Genomic DNA, 19,742 nt, shown 5'->3' with positions numbered 1-19,742 from the left:
CTCGGTGTGAAGAAAAGACAGTACTAGTCTAGTACTGGGATCTCCTGTTGGGAAGCTGTTTCTATAAGTGCCCTTGTGTTGGCTCTCCCTGGGTGCTTCTGGAAATGGAGCTCCAGCAGGACATTCAGGTGCTTGAGCAGGATGCACTTGGGAATCGGGGCCCAGACCTCGGGCTTTGTATACTCTGTTCCAGTTTCCTTCTGCCGTTCCTTGGCCAGCAGTTTGTAACCTGGCTTAACGGAGACTTGAGCAGAATCAGCCTTACCAATCTCTTTCTTTAGGATTCCTTCCCTGTTTTCTTATACAGACTCCCTAGATTGCGTTTGGTTTTTCCAGAGCCTAAGTTAATTCCAACTTACCAGTCATGGCCTCTGTTGTGAAAAGGCATGGGTGTGAGAGACCTAGATCCTTGAATGTCTCAGCCATTTGCCATGATTTTGGATACGTTGCTTTACATCATCAGAGTTGGCATGTTGTATTTGTTCCTTTAAAGGTGAGGATTATTACCTCATCTCAGAATCAAATATTTACCTGAGTAACCTTTGATCTACTTTTTCAAAGTAAAATGTTGGTGTGTGTGTTTGTGTGGTGTGTGAGAAGGCATGCACATGGATGTCAGAAGGCAACTTTGTGGAGCTGGTTCCAGGGATTGAACTTAGGTCATCAGGCTTATGTGAAAAGCACTTGACACACAGGTCCTCCAGGTCTTTTTAAACGGAAGTTTGAGTTGAATGTACTCTTGGCCTAGAAACCGTAGAGTGACTTCAGAAAGTGCTCTGTGGAAAAACTGAAACTCCGGTGGGTTTTAGAAGAGATCTGTTTCTTCAGAAGGTGTCTCCTTTCCTACTGGAGGAGGTCGTCTACAGAAGTTTGGGGAAAGATAAGTTAAAGTGCCAGTTTGCACTCACTCTCAGGTCTCAGTTCCACTTTTCTTTGGGAAGAGGAATTAATCCTACTTTTCAGAGTAAGAATCCTTCCCTCTAGTTTAGTAGGCCTAGAGAGGCTGGGAAGGGAAGAGGCACTATGTGAGGGCAGACTGGTTTCGGCTGCTGGAGCCACCTTAAACTGCATGTAAGAAAGGAATGCCATTCTTCAGATCTGCCCTAAACCAGCGCAGGGAACCAACCGCTTTTAGGACACTAGTTTGCAGGATGTGCTGCTGGCTCTACCCTTTGGTTAATGACATCTAGCTTTGGAGCCCATCCAGAAAGCCATGTGAAAGGAAGAAAGTGCAGAGGTCTAGCCCAGGAGCTGGCACTTAGATGTTTTCCTGTTTGTTATCACAGTACTAAACGTTTGACCTTGGAGATTAGGAGTGGGCTCAAATATTGTACATGAGCTGTGCTGTAATAGAATTATGGTTAAGTCAGGAACAATTTTTTAAATTTATTTTTATTTTATGTACATTGGTATTTTGCCTGAATGTATGTCTGTGAGGACATCAGAAGCCCTGAAACTGGAATTACAGACAGGTGTAAACTGCCACGTGGGTGCTGACAATTGAACCCGGGTCCTCTGGAAGAGCAGCCAGTGTCTTAACTGCTGGGCCATCTCTCCAGCCCGTCAGGGACAATTCCTCCAGGATTTACTTAAGCAGTGAGAACTTAGCAGTAATGTTTAAATGTGGACAAATGCCTATTTTTGCCCTGTTTGTTTACATTACCTCCTGAAAGTGCTCTTTGCCTTGTGAATGCTTTTTTCCTGCCTTATATGCCATCTTTCTATTTATAACTGGTCTCACAGAGCATGTAATACTTGAGCGATCTTTCTGCTAACCCTGCTGAGCAATATAGTAAAATACTCATACCTAACCATCCCACTTGGTTTCTAAAAAATGAAAAAAGTGTTTGGGTATAAAGCATGTGAAAATATATGTCTTATCAGATCCACAGCTTCTGGGACTGAAGAAGATGGAGAATGAACACACATAATATAAAAACTGTGTGTGTGGTGGGGGTGGGGGGGTGGGGTATGTAAGTGGAGGAGGCCTCAGAGAGGAGAGAGCCTGTAGCAGAATTAAGTGGGGTGGTTTCATTTTCATGTACTTCAAAGAATTGTGTCTCCTCACTAAAGCTCACCTAATTCTTCATTCATTGATAATTTATTTGAAAACAATAGAAATGTGGAGGTAGTTTGGGATTTAAGCACATTTTTCTTTATTTAGAGTTTAAGTGTTAATACATTTGTATTTATCAACACTATAAACAATGTTTAGCCCAATTCAGCACAAATACCTATTTGGTCCTTTCACAGAATTTCTTATTTTCTTTTCAAGATTATGATTACAACATTTCTCCCTCCAAACCCTCCCACATAACCTTCTTGCTCTCTTTCAAATTCATAGTCTCTTTTTTTCATTATTGCTTATTGCATGCATATATATGTACATACATATGCCTGTTCGGTCTGTACAATGTTGTTACTTGTATGTATGTTTTCAGGGCTGACAATTCATATTGGATAATCAATTGTTGTGCTCTTCCTGGAGAAGACTGTTCTCAGCTTTCCTTGGTGTCCTGCAGCTCTTTGTGTAGGTTGAGGTCTTGTGGGCATGTCTTTTGGTGTCGTCCTAGGTCAGCTCATGTTTCGGCAGTCATGTTGGTGAGACTTGATGGGTGTAGCTTCTGACATTGCTGGGAGACACAATCTCCCAGCAAACTCTCTGCTGCTCTGGCTCTTACAGCGCCTCCCGCCCTCTTATACAGGGTTTCCTGAGCCTTAGGTACAGGAGTGTTTTGTGGATGGATCCACTGGGACTGAGTAGAGTTTAGTTTTGCAGTTATGTTTATTTAATTTCATTTTGGTTTTGTGGGGTGGTTTTTTTTTTTGTTTGTTTGTTTTTTGTTTTTTTTTTTTTTTTTTTTGCTTTTTCGAGACAGGGTTTCTCTGTGTAGCTTTGCGCCTTTCCTGGAACTCGCTTGGTAGTCCAGGCTGGCCTCAAACTCACAGAGATCCACTTGCCTCTGCCTCCCGAGTGCTGGGATTAAAAGCGTGCGCCACCATCGCCCGGCTTTGTGGGGTGTTTTTTAAGACAGCTCCTCATGCTAGCCCAGACTGGCCTAGAATTAACTAGAAAAGGATAGACCTAATTTGCAACAGTCTTTTTGCCTCAGCCTCCCAAGGCCAGGATTATAGGCACGTACCAACATGCCTGGCTTGCTTATATAACTTTAATTATGTATACAGTAATATTCTCATTGATAGTGCAATTTTGAGAGTTCATAATCTTTTTAAAAAGTTACCAGTATCCAAATACCCTGACCCATATACACTGGAAGAAAGCATCCATAAAAGTGTGTGTTTCTGTGGAAGCATCTAACATGGTTATAATTTACCCTTCCGTGTCTCTTTGACTAACATGCCCACTGACCACTGTAAGAGAGGTCGTTTTTGCTTGCTGTGCTCCCCCTCATTGTATTCATAGTGCACAGTTGCCTCGTACATAGAGCACACTCAAGAAAAAGCAGTGTGGTGAGAGCTGTTTTCCTTTCCTGAATGTTAATACTTAGCAATTTGTACGTAGATTAAAAATTCTCAGTTGCTGCCTGTGTTTGCTGAATGCTGAGCATTCTAGAAGCCAACTGTCTTTTTGTCCTTCTGTTCTCAACACTCAAAGCTCTGTGGCAGTTAATGTGTATCAAGGATGCAGGTGGTCCCCTCTTTTCAAAAACATTCTGGAATAGTGATACCCGGTTAGAAGGGGAGCACTACCCTTACAACTCCTAGAAAAGAAACTGAGATTGTAAGGAGAGACACTATGGTAAAGAGAGACACTGACTATGGTAAAGAGAGACACTGACTGTGGGAAAGAGAGACACTGACTAAGCTAAGAGTTAGCAAGAAAAGAGCTGGAGGCATTTTGAGAACTCTGATTTTCAATTGGCCTCTTTTTCTCTTCCAGCCAAATAAGTATGTTGATGTCAGCCAGTTAAACTCTAAAATTTCTATGATTTGGCTAAAGGAATAATTCAATGTTTTATGTCCTAACATTTTCTTGACGTTTTAACAAAACTAAAACTATTCCACTTCATGGAAACAAACAAAAACCATACAGAATTATCTTGTAGGAGGAAGGAGGAGCATTTTTAATTTTTATTTGTATTGTCTTCTGTGTTTCAACCTTCTGACAATGAAAATGTACTTTATATAAAAATATTCTGTACATATGTATGTATTCACACACATGAGATTATGTTAGAATTGTCTAGAACTAAAAAATTACAGGTCAGGGTTGTTGTTTCTTCTTCTGTATAGATCTGTGTGCTGAACATTTTTCAAGGCTGTGTCTTTCCTGTTTACTGCATCCCTGACTTCAGCTTCTGTTGGTTTTATTCCTCCAGCACAAATAGGTCCTGATGTTTCCCCTCAAGACTTAGTAAATTACTGCCACTGCTGCCAAGGCAACACACCTTCTTCAAGAATCTCCAGTCACTTTTATTCTACTCTGGACAGTAAATGTTATCTAGACATTTGTCTTCACAAAGCTTACTTTTGCAGATCCACAACAGATACCAAGTTGTTATTATAGACAGTAGATTGGAAGGTAATACATAGCTAGATGTATTAACTTACAGCTTTACAAGCTTGTGTTACTTCCATTCATGAATGATCTGGCCAGACAAACAAACAAACAAACACACACACACATGTATGTTTCTCTTTGGTGAGATGGCTCTGCAGGTCAAGGTGCTGGAGCCTGCTGACCTGAATTCAGTCCCACCAACAGGGTAGAAGAAAAGAACTGACTCTTGTAGGTTGTCCTCTGACTTCCACACACATGTGCCTACACACATACACAAATAAATGTAAACAAAATTAAGGGATTTTGCAGTAAACAAGTATGCTTAAAATCAGTGAATAAGTAGGAGAAATAAAAACAATTATATAATGAAAGACCAAAGGATAGAGTTCTGAGTATAAGCATGTACTGCTCTTGTAAAAGACTCAAGCTAGGTTCCCAGCACTCACATCAGAAAGCTAGCTCATAACCACCCATGACTCCAGCTTCAGGAGATCTGGCACCCTCTTCTGGCTTCTGTGGGTACCTTCACAAATGTGCACACCCCACCACCACAAGCACAAAATAATTAAAAATGTTTAAAAGACTTTATAAAAAATAATGTGGAGAAAGCAAAGACATAAAAATCAACCATATTGAAGCATTACTGCATCATTACTTTGATACTTTGTTAAGATTTCATTCAGCTTTCCTGTACCCTCCTACATTACAGTAATTATGATCACATTGTTATTGACTCTCACCCATCTGTCTCTTTTTTTTCCCCAGGGGGTGTCTCAGAAGTCTTCAGATTTCCAAAAGGAAGGACTGAAGCAGACATCTCTGCTCCAGGAATGCAGGGATAGAAAACACAGAGATCACGGAACTAATGAACGTCCTTGTGGCCAGTAGACAGTTACCCTTAGGCCTAACTTACAGAAGGTGGGTATGGCTGTTTACAACTGTATGGAGAAAGCCCTTCATTTTAGCTGCCAGGAACCAGTTGGTGAGTAAATATGTGTATTTGTGTCTTTATATCTAGAGGAAGAACGAGATAAGAATAGACATAATGGGTGTATTGTTAGATTTGCCACTGTACACCTAATCTAGCATTGAATAAATTACTCAACTCCATCTCTAATGTTAAAATTGTGGGAAGTGGTAAGATGTTTCAGTCAATAAAGGTGCTTGCTACCAAGCCTGGTGACCTGACTCTAATCCCTGGGACCCACAGTGGAGGGACAGAACCAACTCCTCCAAGCTGTCTTCTGACCTCCACACATGCATGGCACGTGCGCAAATGTAGTTTTGAGAAATCTGGACTCCGAGCTTTCTTGTTTTTTGTGGGCCATGTGCCCCAGTGTCTTCAGCAGGAGGCTCCGTCTAGTTCTAGCCTCACTTCCTAGTTGATGTAAGAATAGAGGTAAGATTGGATATGGTGTTAGAGGGATGAGATACAGACGTTCAGAAAAAGATCAGAAAGGAGGGGCAATCACAAAGAGGATGCTTAAGAAGTACTAGGCTGGGTGTGGTGGCACACGCCTTTAGTAACCCAGCATGCAGGAGGAGAGGCAGGCAGGTCTCTGTGAGTTCAGTGTCAGCCTGGTCTACATATTGAGTTCTAGGCCAGCCAGGGCTACATGGTGAGACCCTGTCTTAAACAAGAAAGATGAAAGGAAGGAGGGAGGGAGGGAGGGAGGGAGGGAGGGAGGGAGGGAGGAAGGAAGGAAGGAAGGAAGGAAGGAAGAAGAAAGAAAGACTGACCTCATACACATAGGCCTATGGAGACCAGAAGAAGGTATCAGATCCCCTAGAACTGGAATTACAGACAATTGTGAGTCACTATGTGGGTGATGGGTATTGAACCCAGGTCGTCTGGAAGAGCAACCAGTACTATTAACTGCTGAGCCATCTCTCCAGCCTCTCCAGTCTTGTTGCCTCTATACACACTGTAACGTGGTTGGCACACGGACAGACAAGCCTCCTTACAATTACTAAGGAAACTCCTATGCTTATCTCAAATGCTGGTAAGGTTGGTACTTTTATGAGCCTCTGTGACTTAGATATTGTGGGCTTAGTACCATAGTGGAAAGGAGAACCAGGACCCAACAAATCTTAGCCTAACTTAGCCTTTTAAATGCCTGTGATCATTTAAATGTCATCTACCACAGTTACAGATCTATCCAGAAAACTGTTAGTCTAATTTTCTCCTGATCTGTAAATCCAGGCACTTTCAGAGTCATGGACTATGGTTTTGGTAACTTTTGTAACACTATAAATACAAATAAAATAAAAAAAAAGAATTACTGAAGCAGATGAGAAGTAAAGTGTCTCAGGGCTTCTTGCTACAGAAAGGTTTCTAAAGCAGGACAGTGCAGGTGAACCTTGTTCTGTGTTGCAGTAGGGGTGGGGTTGTCAGTTAAAGAAAGAGGGTGACTGCAAATGTAATTCAGGGTAGCAACGGCAGCAGAGCCCACCTCTTATGAACTGACTGCTCCTGGCTTGGCCAGGCGGGGGTGGCGCACGCCTTTGATCCCAGCACTCAGGAGGCAGAGGCAGGCGGATCTCTGTAAGTTCAAGGCCAGCCTGGGCTACAGAGTGAGATCCAGGATAGGCACCAAAACCACACAGAAAAACCCTGTCTGGAAAATACCAAAAAAAAAAAAAGCCTCTTTTATTGTTACATGAATTATACTTCTTTGTAGATGTAACCAACCGTCTTATTAAATAAGAAACACAGAAACAATGTAAAAGAGAAAGCCGAGAGGTCAGAGCTCAGAGCTAAAATCTCACCCTTCCGCCTGCGGTGTCCCAGCTTCCCGAAAGAGAGCTACTTCCTGTCTGTAAATCGATTTTCCAGTCATTCTGCCTTCTCATTGGTTGTAAACCCAAACACGTGACTGCCTCGTCACTGTCTGTATGTACAGCCCCCTAGGTCTTAAAGGTATATGTCTCCAATGCTGGCTGTATCCCTGAACACACAGAGATCTATGGGATTAAAGGCGTGTGCCACCACCGCCACACTCTGTCTATGGCTCTAATAGCTCTGACCCCCGGGCAACTTTATTTATTAACATACAATCAAAATCACATTTCAGTACAATTAGATTACCACCACACTTCTTAGTAAGTTAATTTCCAAATACCAAAACCTCTTATCTGGAGTTGTTTGAAGGAGCCATTTGCCTAAGCAGTTCTTAGCCATGAGACCTCGTGGTTTGCCAGGTCCTCTCAAGACTAACTTATTCAAAGACTCTAATTCCTTCCAAAGAGCAACTCAAATAATCATCACTGAGTTTCAACCAGACTTGAGAGCCGAGGTGCTAGCACTTGGAAATTCCAGCCAGATGCAGTGGCTCTGTGCAATCTCAGGAGCCAGGAGAAAGATGGCCGACACTTTGTCACCATAGTGTTCTCTGACTCCAAATCTGTTCTCATCTCCTGTCATGTTCCTCTTCCCAGGGACAGACGAGATTTTGGTCACAAGCTCTCATCTCAGATTGTGATTCTTGTTCTGTGCCAGCTCCTTGTCTACTTACCCTTGGTTCTCCAGGGGTGTCTGGAGTCTGTGGCTGAGGTGTACTGGGGGAGTCCCAGGGGAAGAGACCATTTCGAAAGAATGCTTTCCCATCAAGTGTTTATTTATTATGCCGGAATCCACATATATTAAAATGATAAACTGTTAGCTGAGCAGTGGTAGCACACGCCTTCAATTCTAGCGCTTGGGGCAGAGGCAGGCAGAAGCCAGCCTTATCTACAGAGCTAGTTCTGGACAGCAAGGGCGACATGGAGAAACCCTGTCTCAAAAAAGAAAAGAAAAACCTAAACTTTTTTTTTCTTTTTTCTTTTTTTGAATGTAAAAACATTTTATGTACAACTGCAGGAGAAATAATACACAGAAAGCTTGAACATAAAAACGGGTTATAATTCAAAAGTCCAGGGTTATTTTAAACAGTAAAATATTTTCTCTGTAGAAAATAGTAAAAATTATAACATTTCCCATTTATAACATTAAAAGATAAGCCCTTTTAAGCCAAATGATAGCTGAATTATACGTATAAATATTTTTTTTTTTTTTTTGATTTTTCAAGACAGGGTTTCTCTGTGTAGCTTTGCGCCTTTCCTGGGACTCACTTGGTAGTCCAGGCTGGCCTCGAACTCACAGAGATCCGCCTGCCTCTGCCTCCCGAGTGCTGGGATTAAAGGCGTGCGCCACCACCGCCCAGCTAATACGTATAAATATTGATTAGATTCTGGGATACAGAAAAAACCTGTCTTCATCTGTTCAGAGAGCTATAAAACTTAAACTTTAAATTAATATAAAATTTAATTTTTATTATAAAACTTATTATTTACAGTATACAGCTGTCAGCACTAATTCCAGAGTTTTCCCATGCCTCCCCTGAAAAGTTTTTGTACCCTGATAAGCCTCTCCGCCAATGCAGCGATCCAAATCAGACTGAATTAGAAAAAGCCCGTTTAATGGGTAAAGTGTCCTGGGTGATTCTCCAGCCCCTGAGAGAGGAGATGGGCAAGAAAGACCAAAAAACCACATGTGTGTTTTCTGGGAGGCAGTTTAAATACCCTATGGGAGAGGTCTTGAGCATCTCTTGGGGAGGAGCCGTGTTTGGCGGGACTTTCTGAGGGGAAGGGTCTGGGCAGAGAGGTGGGGCTTCCACCAGAACATTCCAGACTCTTTGGGTCTATGGATGCCAGGGGGCCAGCGGCTGAAGTGAGCTTCCACCAGAACATCCCCCACCTCTAAACTCATGCATCAGCAGATTCTTAATCACTCTATTCTCAGGCCACGCCTGCCATTGGCAACCAACAGTGCTTTCTGTCCTTATGCCTTTACCACTCTAGGCACTTCATTAATGTGTGGCCTTTTGTGTCTGCTTCCTTCTACTTAGCATAATGTTCAGGTGTCATATATCACTACGTCATATCTATGGCTGAAGACTATTCCATTATAGGGACATACAATATTTTTTATCCTACTAGTTTAAGATTATAATACCACTGTATCCACATACAAGTTTTCTGTGTGGGCATGTTTTCAGTTCTCTTAGATGTGCACCCATTAATAGATAACACAGTAACTGTCTTTAAAAATAAACATATTAAAGTTTATTAAACACATTTTTAAAATCATACACATTATGATTGTTAAACTCAATAATTTCTGTAAAGTGAACATAACTCATTAGTTAACACCAAGTTAAAAAAAAAAAAATAGAGTATTAGCTGGCTGTGGTGGCGCACTCCGTTAATCCCAGCACCCAGGAGGTGGAGGCTGGCAAGTCTTTGTGAGTTCCAGGCCAGCCAAGGCCACATCTCGAACCTCTTCTGTTCTCTTCCAGGCAGCACTTTCCAAAAGGTAACTGCCATTCTAACTGCTGTCCCAGTGTCCTTTAACTGAGGGAAAATCACAGCGTCAAATAGGTGACATTTTCTCCTAGTATGAATGTTCATGTTTATAATCCCTGTACTAAAACAATTTTGAGACAGTCTTACTCCATACCCAGGCTAGCCTGGAACCCACCATGTAACCAAGGTGGGATCCTCCTCCCAAGTGCTGAAATTTTGGGCAACATGCCGACGCCCCAGCTTTTGACGCCTTTTCTTGCCTCACTGCTCACTTTGCCCTTCTGGTGGTGCTGAGTAGGGTGGGTGAAAGTGGCATGCGTAGTTGTTTCTGCCTTTTGTGTTCATTTGTGTTTTTCAAGACAGATTTCTCTGTGTAGCCCTGGCTGTCCTGGAACTCGCTCTGTAGACCAGAGATCTGCCTGCCTCTGCCTCCCAAACACTGGGATTAAAGACCTGCACCACTACCACTCCAGATTTTTATAGATATATATAATTTTCATTTTATATTATAATTTTTATATTATATATAGTTTATTTTATTTTATGTGCATTGGTGTTTTGCCTGCATGTATGTCTGTGTGAAGGCATCAGAAGCCCTGGAACTGGAGTTAGAGACAAGTGTGAGCTGCCATGTGGTGCTGGGAATTGAACCCGGGTCCTCTGGAAGAGTGCCAGTGCTCTTAACCTCTGAGCTGTCCCTCTAGCCCTTTGTTTCTGCCTTTAACAGGATCAGTATTTCTCTATGCAGTATGATGTTAGCTGTGGATTTTTCATAAATGCCTTTATCATATTGGAGTACCCTTTTATTTATAATATTCTGAGAATTTTTATTATGATAGTGTTGCATTTTGTTAAGTAATCCTGAATAAACTGAACTGATTATGAGTGATTTTCCTTTCATTCTATTAATGTAGTTAATATTAGTTCACAATTATTTCTTAGAAATATAGATGTAAAACTCCTCAGTGAAATAATAGCAGACCAAACCCAATGACATATGGTTGTTTTATATACTAGTATATGAGATGCACTGACACTTGAGAAGCCAACCTTATCTTTCCTAACTGGGTGTGGTGGGTGTGAAGTCCAGCCTCGACTACATAATGAATTCAGGTCAGCCTAGACTACAGAATGGATCCATCTCAACCCTCACTGCCCCCAAACCAATCCATTTTTCCTTTTCTTAAACTGATTCTGAATTATTTCGGGTGACTCCACCACGTCACAAAGTGCAGCCCCCTCAACAGCCCCAAGCGTTTACTGTTGGTAACCGTATCCCGAGTTAGAGCAAAGCATTTATTGTTGGTAACCATATCCAGAGTTAGAGCAAAGCATTTATTGTTGGTAACCGTATCCAGAGTTAGAGCAAAGCTTGTAAGGGGGCAGGTGGCGGTGGTGCACACCTTTAATCCAGCACTTGGGAGGCAGAGGCTGGCAGATCTCTGAGTTTGAGGCCAGCGTGGTCTACAGAGTCACAAGACAGCCAGGGCTGCAGAGAGAAGCCCTGTCTCAAAACAAGGAAGAGAAAAAGCTTACAAGGGTGAGATGGTGCTGGAACAAGAGAGGTGACACATGGTCAGCCACACACAGGTTCTCTACAAGGCAGGGGTTGCTGTTTGCAAGAGAGCCAATTCAGAGTCATCTCTCAGTCTTCCAGTCTTTCTCAGTCTGTCTCTCTCTCTCCGTGTGTGTGTGTGTGTGTGTGTGTGTGTGTGTGTGTGTGTGTGTGTGTTCAAGTTTGAAACAGTCATCTAGAACAAAGGGGTTTGTGTGTTTGGCTTTTGATTAGGGTGGCATGGTATAGTTGGAACAGGGTCTCTTGGTATAACCCAGACTGGCCTCAGTCTGCCGTCTTTCTGCCTAAGGGGGTTACAGGCATTTGCCACATGCCCAGCTCACAGTTTTTGGTATTGCCTTACAAGACAAAGGCATGTGATCATATACATGAGCCAGTCTAGAGAGACATAAAATTAGTAAAGTTTATAATTGTAATCAAACTTACCAAATCAAAGTTAACCAAACACATAATAACAGTGATACACATATGGAGCTTTATACTTTACACCACACTTTCCCACATTCTCTCATTTGCCGCGTATTTAATGATACATGTAATTTGTGCTACATGCTAATTAAGCTTAATTAGTAGGTCTTGTGAATGACTATAAATAGTAGAGATGGTTTGCTGCCAAAGCAAATTTTCAGGTTTTTTAAATTAGTTACCTGATATTTTTTGTTTGGTTGGTTGGCTTTTTGTTTTGGTTTTATTTTTTGTTTTTGTTGTTTTTTGTTTGTTTTTTTGTTTGTTTTCAAGACAAGGTTTCTCTGTGTAACCCTGGCTGTCCTGGAACTTGCTCTGTAGACCAGGCTGGCCTTGAATTGAGAGATCCGCCTGCCTCTGCCTCTTTAGTGTGGGATAAAAGGTGTGTGCCACCAAGCCCAGCTTAGTTACCTAATATTTATAATCGGGCTTAGTTTAATCATATTGTTTTGCATCATACTTGTTGATAGTTATGTGTTTTAAGAAATGAACTGCATGATAGGGAATATAGTTCAGTGGTAGAGCACTTGCCTAGCATGATCAATCCCCTGAGTTCAATCCCAAGTGCTGGAAAAAAAGAAAGAAAGAAAAAGAAACAAACAAACAAAAAGACCTTGCATCTAGGCAGCTGAGCTTCCCTCAATCCAAAGCCTTCCTTGTTACCAACTCTTGAGTACTACTGGACTCCTCTTTTCTCCACATTTCTTCCATTAGTACCAGTATTCACACCCAGGGACCGTTTGTATAGTACTCTGCATTCATTCACCAACATACATTATTTATTGAGCATTATGTGGGAGAGATTGAGCAAGGCATCGGAAATACTACATACTAGGTGGGACTGCCCTGGTCCTTACACTATGGAGTTCACTGACTAAGGGACTAGACAGCTTATATTTGGTTGTGTGGAGAGGTAAGAACAAGAAGTTGGCAGCCCTAATTTACCTCTAGAATATATTTGCCTGTAGATGTAACCAACCATCTTATTAAATAAGAAACACAGAACCAATGCAAAGAAGAAAGCCAAGAGATCAGAGCTAAGAGCCTTACCCGCCTGCTGCAGCTAGCCTCTTCAGCCAAGAGACCTCTCCGTAAAAGACCTACTTCCTGTCTGTTTGTCTTTATATAGACTTTCTGTTCTGCCTTCTCATTGGTTGTAAACCCAACCACATGACTGTATGTACAGCCCTCCAGGTCTTCTATGGTATTGAGATTAAAGGCGTGTGTCTCCAAGGCTGGCTGTATCCTTGACCACACAGAGATCTACCTAGGTCTGCCTAACAAGTGCTGGGATTAAAGGCGTGCACCACGAACGCCCAGCTCTGCTATGGCTTGCTCTGACCCCCAGGCAACTTTATTTATTAAGATACAAATAAAATCACATTTCAGTACAATTAAAATATCACCATATTTGCCTTTTTAATTTTTAATCAGGTTCAGCTGTCTGGGCCGGGTTCAGTCTCCCCTCCAGCAGAGGATGATGCTATAGGAGGCACTAGTGCTCATAGCCTGGTGTTGGGTACATGAAGGGGAGCCTGCTGCGGCTGGGCAGGAATTGATAAGGTGGCATATCAATAGAACCATGCTTCTTTTGTTAATGTTTTTATGGTTTATCCATGCTGTAGCATGCATCAGTACTGTATTCTTTTTACCACAGAATAACGTTCTATAGTATGGATACTATTCTAGTTTATTTTCTGTTGCTGTGATAAACACCACGATCAAAGCAACATGAGGAGGAGAGGGTCTATTTCATCCCATAACTTATAGTTCTTCATGATGGGAAGTCAGGGCAGGAACTTAAACGCAAGGACCGAAGCAGAACCACAGAAGAATGCTACAGACTGGCTTGTTCTCCAGGGCTTGTTCAGCCTGATTTCTTACCACCAGGACTACCTACCTAGGGGTGGCACTGCCTACAGTGGGCCAGGCCCCTCACACTGGCATGCCTACAAGCTAGTCTGATGGAGGCAGCCCTTCAGTTGAGGTTTCTAGTTTTGTGTCTAGTTGGCACAATCGACCAGCACATCTAACACCACCTGTGTATCCACTTACCGGTTGATGAACTCTACCACCTATGCAGCTAGTGGTATGGACGTTCAAATCCAAGTTCTTATGGGAACATATTTCTTTTAAGATACTTTAAATTGTATTATTTTAAAGGTTGCAAATAGGGGCTGGAGGGATGGCTCAGGGGTTAAGAGTACTTGACTGTTCTTTCAGAGGTCCTGAGTTCAGTTCCCAGCAACCACATGGTGGCTCACAACCATCTGTAATGGGATCAGATTCCTTCTTCTGGTGTGCGTGAAGACAGAGCACTCATATACATATGAATAAATAAATAAATAAATCTTTAAAAGTTACAAATAGCTGGGCAGTGGTGGAGCATATCTTCAATCTAACACTCAGGAGGCAGAGGCAGGCAGATCTCTGTGAGTTCTAGACCAGCCTGGTCTACTGAGTGAGTTCCAGGACAGCCAGGGCTACACAGAAAACCTGCCTCAAAAAACCAAAACCAAAAAAAAAAAAAAAAAAAAAAGGAAAGAAAAAAAACTCACTCACTGAACCACTGAACCCAGCGCTCACTAGTTGACAAAACTGGCTGGCCAGCAAGCCTGGGGTCCACATGTTTCTAACTCTCTGTGGGGATTATAGGCATATGCCATAGTGCCTGGGTTCTAGAGATCCAAATTCGGGATCTCAAGGTTGTGTACTAGGTATTTTTACTGAGTGAATAAAAACTCATTCCCCAGCCTTGGGCTATTTTTGACACATTTTAAAATCCTTTTACATCTGTGATTTTATTTACACTACTTTGTTAAATGTCATTTTTTTAATTTTATAATTTAATTTAATTTTACATAACAGCCATGGATTCCCTTGTCTTCCCCCCTCCCCCCTCCCCCCAGCCCACCCCCCATTCCCATCTCCTCCAGGGCAAAGACTCCCCTGGGGATTGAGTTCAACCTGGTAGATTCAGTCTAGGCAGGTCCAGTCCCCTCTTCCCAGGCTGAGCAAAGTGTCCCTGATAGGAAGAAGCAAAGTGCTAGAGAGGTCCACAGAAATCCACAGATACCTCCACAGTAGACTGCTGGCAATGGTCGAGAGACAGCCCGAACTGACCTCCTCTGGTGATGGGATGGCCAAACACCCTGACTGTCCTGCTAGAAATGTCATTTTTTAAAAAGCTCCTCAGTGTGGAGTTCAGCAAATCTCTCTGAGATCCCAAGAGGAATTCAGGACAACATCAAAACTCTTAAAACCCTGGTGCAAAATTAAATCTGGGGTCCAGAGCCGGTAACATCAAGAACATTTTTATTCTACACTTCAATTTGTACAAGATGTGCCTGAAATGGTGTTTGATATTGTTGAACATGGCTTCAGTTACATTCCTGAGTGTCTCAAATGTGTTGCGTTAGATCTTCCATCTGTAACAGTTGTTCATCTTAGGCATGATCGTGTCTGGCTGTGTAATTTCAAATTTGTGTTTAATGAATAAATACTCATTGATTATTGTTGGGGAGGTGATAATAATGGCAGTATTTTAATTGGTGGCACTTATAAAAACATAATAAATAAATGTATGGAATAGTCATTAAAAAAAAAAATCCCATCTGACCAGGTGGTGGTGGTGGTGGCGCGCGCCTTTAGTCCCAGCACTCGGGAGGCAGAGGCAGGTGGATCTCTGTGAGTTCAAGATCAGCCTGGTCTACAAAGTGAGTTCCAGGACAGGCACCAAACTACACATAGAAATCCTGTCTGGAAAAACAAAACAAACAACAACAACAAAAATCCCATCTGACTAGGGCTGGAGAGATGGCTCAGCAGTTAAGAGCACTGGCGGCCCGGAATCCCCAGAGCAGAGCCCAGCCATCTGTAAGTCCGGTTTAGGGATCCCACTCTCTCTTCTGGGCTCTGTGGGCTCTGCATGCACATAGTGCATCAGTATACACACAGGTAAAACACCTATCCACATAAAATAAAAATCTAAAGACTGATCTGAATAACTGAATGACTGGCAACAAATTTAATATTTATAATAAAGTCTGGCTTAAAAGTTAAGATACATTCTATAACTTAAATCTATTCTATTAGGCTTTGGGGGCAGTGGTTGCTAAGGGGTTTTCCATTTTTAAGTTAATATAGTCATCTGTCAGTTTCCTACATGTGTGTAATATATCTGATTGCTGCCATCCTACACACCTTTTCATCTCTCTTTTTACCACCACCACCATCCCCAGGCCCTACTAGTCCCTTACCAGGTTCAGGATTTTCAGATCAGGTTTTGTTTGTGACCCATTTAGTTTAATCAGTGTCAGCTGTGTGACCATTGGGTTGGAACTATCCATTCATCCTGTATAGTCATCAGTGACTACACAACACTTTAAAGGCTTTAACTAAGTTAGAAATATGTGGCTGGTGTTTAACTGAAACTTCCACATTTAACAAGTGTGATCATCTTATGAGCAAGCCATAGATTGTATGCAGCACCACATTTGGGGACTTAGAAACTGGCTTATGAGTTCCTTTAAGGGACTCTTCATAGCCCTTGCATAGCAGTTATATGCCAGGCACTGTTGAGATTAATTTACCCAATTCCCATTACAGCCCTGTGCCACGAGACAGTTACCAAGTTACTGTTCTTTGTACAAACAAGAACATGGAGGCAGAGGGGGTGAGTTACTTCAAAGGTGGCCTTCACAGCCCCTTGGTCTCGGCCCGCTCCACTAAGGAGGAATTAACCACTTAGAAGAATGCCTGCCTGCCCCTTGCTTGCTTTCTTTCACTGACCTAGAAAGGAGCCATTGAACTCAGGGCTCCTTCCCTCCAAGTCCGGATCCCACTCATTCTTTTAAGTTCTTTAAAGTAAATTGATGAATTGCCCTGTCCCTCAGCTCTAAGGTTTTGGTGTCCAATGAGCGCCCACAACTCGATGAGAGCAAAGCCGGACAGTGGGCGGGGCTGGTGGAGGGGCGGGGCTGGTGGAGGGGCGGGGCTGACCTGCGGGTGCCTATTGTTGCTGTTTGGATCAGGCTGTCCTGTGAAGAACCATGAGCTGGACTTGTCCGCAGTGCCAGCAACCCGTTTACTTCGGTGAGGCTGGGACCAAGGAGTAAAGATAAGCGTGAGCCCCCCGGGGTCCCTGTGTGTGTGTGTGTGTGTGTGTGTGTGTGTGTGTGTGTGTGTGTGTGTGTCCCCGTGTCGGAGCGCGTGCCACACCTCCAAGAGCCTGAGGCAAGAGGCACCAGGGTGGGCTGAAACTTCCTCCTGGAAGTACTATTCATTGTCTCCAGAGAGCGAGACTGGCCGGGCTGGTTCCCCCAGAAAGCTTTTTAGTAAAAGGGGGGCTTCTCTGGCGCTGGACCGAACTTTGCAGCCCGGATCCACCTTGTTCCCCACAGCTGAGAAAGTGAGCTCCTTAGGCAAGAACTGGCACCGTTTCTGCCTGAAATGTGAGCACTGTCACAGCGTCTTGTCCCCTGGCGGGCATGCAGAGGTGAGGCCTGATCAGGGTGACAACCTTCTCACACCCCCCACCCTGACAGACCCCAATTTCAACCTTGGAAACCTGCCAAAGGCAACCTCAGGGGCTACCCATCTGATAGGCCTCATACCAGCCAAAATTTGGGAGTCTCAGTGATGCTGCTGGCCCACGGCTTTGGGGGAGGGGTAAGCGGCTGCTCCGTGCCCCACCCATACCCTCAACCCCTGACCACAGTGGCCGTCCTGGCATGTTAGCCGACCACCCAGCCCTCTCAGACCCATCAGGCTAGTTACAGTGCACATTTGCACCTGACAGCCAACACTGAGGGCCTCTGAGGCAGGCCCCTTGGCCCTGAATGACCCCTGCCCTCTGCCTGTGCCCAGCACAACGGGAGGCCATACTGCCACAAGCCTTGCTATGGGGCTCTCTTTGGACCTCGAGGTGAGTTCCAGCCTAGAAGGGGCCAGGGGCCACAAGACTCTCCCTGTGGCTGGGAACCAGAGCCTGACCTCCCTTATCGGCTTCTCTCCACAGGGGTCAACACTGGTGGTGTGGGTTGCTATCTCTACAGTCTCCCTGTTCCCTCCCCTGCCAGCAGAGTTGTCCTCAGCCCCAGCAACTTCAGCCCCCCAAGGCCAAGGGCTGGCCTCCCCCGGGCCAAGAAAAGTAAGTGAAGGTGGGCTTCGACCGTTCTGCTCCCCCGACCCTTCAGGCTGCAGTGGACACTACGTCATCTACCCTGCCCTCTGCGCCACAGGCCTGGGACGCTCTGAGCAGTCCAGTGGCCCTGTTCTTTTCTAGTCTCTCATGTGAGGAGTTTAAAAGGTAAACTGGACAGATAGCATGATCACCCTCATTTTGCAAGAGACGCCCAGAGAAGTCAGAAATAAGGCTGGCCGGGAACCTGGGCCCCTTCCCTGGCCGGAGCAGTAGAAAGAAAGACCCAAAGTGAGGGCTCCTTAGGATGGGCCAGCTCCTCAGCTTCTTCTCTAGTCCCTGTTCCTTCCTTACGCTCCCCACAGTGGGCAGTGACACCAGGTTCCCCAACACCCGACACCACTGCCCTGGCTGGCCAACTCCTGTGTCAGCTCAGGTTTCCCGGTGCTTGAGTTACTCCCAGCACTGCCACGTTGAACTGGTGGGCTCATGAGGCCCTGGGGGGGGGGGGGGAGACAAGGAAGCAGGTGGTCCCTAACGAAGATGGGCAGTAGGTGGAATGAGTCTTGAACTCAAGGAAGGCAGATTTCATGGCTGCCTGGGCTGTGGTGTGGTGCGGATGCATGGATTTGGGGATCCTGGAGGGCTCTGTTGAGGGCTCTAGCTGGGGCCTCTTCCCATTAAAGAACCTCCCTACACGAAGACATTCACTGGGGAGACCTCACTGTGCCCTGGATGTGGAGAACCCGTCTATTTTGGTAAGTGCCAACAGAAGACTTGAAGAGGAGTACTGACAGGTGGCAGAGGGCAGAGGGTGACGAGGCAGGGGGTGGCCTTGCCTGCCCCTGGAATGGACGACACATCACTTCTCTCCACCACCAGCAGAGAAGGTGATGTCTCTGGGCAGGAACTGGCACCGACCTTGCCTCAGGTGCCAACGTTGCAAGAAGACCTTGACGGCTGGGAGTCACGCAGAGGTGAGCATGGCGGGGATGGAAGTGACATTGGGAGGAAGGAGTCCGGAAGTAGGAAGAGAGACAGGCTGAGGAGATTCTTTTTCTGTGTTCCAGCATGACGGCATACCCTACTGCCACATCCCCTGCTATGGATACCTGTTTGGCCCCAAAGGTGGGCAGCCTGACCCCAGACACTGGGCCTAAGGTGTCAGGGCCTATGGGAATGTGTGGACAACTTCCCTTGTGGTCAGACATCCCAGGACCCTCCTCTGTCTCCCTCAACCCAACACCCATGCCACCCAAGCCCCTGGTGACAAGACTTTCTCCTACAGGCGTGAACATTGGCAATGTGGGCTGCTACATCTATGACCCAGTGGAGATAAGATCCAAATAAACCATTCATGGGAGTGACCATCCTAACTCAGGCTTCCCACCCTCTCCTCCATGGTCCATTGGAAGCTCTGGAATTCCCTAGTCCTTTCGAGAGGGAGAAGAAATCCCGGGGCCTGGGCCTGGGCTCCAAGGTAGTCCCGACTCTAGACTTTCTCTGCCAATTCTTTGCTTCCCCGTTCCTATTTGGATAGGCTACCCCACTTAGAATGGCGATCTCCTGGCTTCTCAGTTCCTTCTCCCAGCAGTGATGGCGTTTGAGGTCATTTACCGAGTCTGGGCTCTCTGGCTGCTCTAATAAAACGTTGACTCTCATGCCTTTAGCTCTATAGCTGTGGAGCCTAGACA

General features: G+C 44.5%; 2 protein-coding genes across 5 annotated transcripts in view; both read left to right on the top strand.

Moving 5' to 3' along the window:
* Znf318 (zinc finger protein 318) overlaps positions 1 to 16,581 on the top strand; it is a 48,348-nt gene extending 31,767 nt beyond the window's left edge. The window contains exons 8-9 of one of the 2 annotated variants that reach the window (XM_076557740.1): positions 5,288 to 5,440; positions 16,515 to 16,581. In XM_076557740.1, the coding sequence (XP_076413855.1) occupies positions 5,288 to 5,410 (123 nt within the window). In that variant the 3' untranslated portion in view covers positions 5,411 to 5,440; positions 16,515 to 16,581. Of the gene's footprint in view, positions 1 to 5,287; positions 5,697 to 16,514 lie in introns of those variants that run through there. The other variant, XM_042266177.2, reaches the window with a different exon arrangement.
* Crip3 (cysteine rich protein 3) lies at positions 5,383 to 19,709 on the top strand. 3 transcript variants are annotated; one of them, XM_076557742.1, is made up of 10 exons: positions 5,383 to 5,440; positions 16,515 to 16,581; positions 16,940 to 17,000; positions 17,309 to 17,403; positions 17,775 to 17,832; positions 17,926 to 18,057; positions 18,735 to 18,806; positions 18,931 to 19,025; positions 19,119 to 19,176; positions 19,337 to 19,709. In XM_076557742.1, the coding sequence occupies exons 3-10, from the start codon at positions 16,958 to 16,960 to the stop codon at positions 19,396 to 19,398; spliced, it is 615 nt and encodes a 204-aa protein (XP_076413857.1). In that variant the 5' UTR covers positions 5,383 to 5,440; positions 16,515 to 16,581; positions 16,940 to 16,957; the 3' UTR covers positions 19,399 to 19,709. The 3 variants fall into 3 exon arrangements, with proteins under 3 accessions (XP_076413857.1, XP_076413856.1, XP_006990879.3); XM_006990817.4 differs by lacking the exon at positions 5,383 to 5,440 and adding an exon at positions 15,713 to 15,782; XM_076557741.1 differs by lacking the exons at positions 5,383 to 5,440; positions 16,515 to 16,581 and adding an exon at positions 6,224 to 15,782.
* Positions 19,710 to 19,742: the final 33 nt, after the last annotated feature.

This window comes from Peromyscus maniculatus, chromosome 21, assembly GCF_049852395.1.
Source record: "Peromyscus maniculatus bairdii isolate BWxNUB_F1_BW_parent chromosome 21, HU_Pman_BW_mat_3.1, whole genome shotgun sequence".
In the NCBI taxonomy this organism is placed as follows: Eukaryota; Metazoa; Chordata; class Mammalia; order Rodentia; family Cricetidae; genus Peromyscus; species Peromyscus maniculatus.
Note: the sequence above shows the minus strand (reverse complement) of the source record. Positions and strands in the feature narration are given on the sequence as shown.

What these genes read in the sequence shown, in the direction of transcription:
- Crip3 (XM_076557742.1), top strand. Translation starts at nt 16,958, where the DNA reads ATGAGCTGGACTTGTCCGCAGTGCCAGCAACCCGTTTACTTCG. An exon ending in GGCTCTCTTTGGACCTCGAG is followed by an intron (nt 17,833 to 17,925) that starts GTGAGTTCCAGC and finishes TTCTCTCCACAG; the next exon opens with GGGTCAACACTGGTGGTGTG. An exon ending in CCTCCCCCGGGCCAAGAAAA is followed by an intron (nt 18,058 to 18,734) that starts GTAAGTGAAGGT and finishes TTCCCATTAAAG; the next exon opens with AACCTCCCTACACGAAGACA.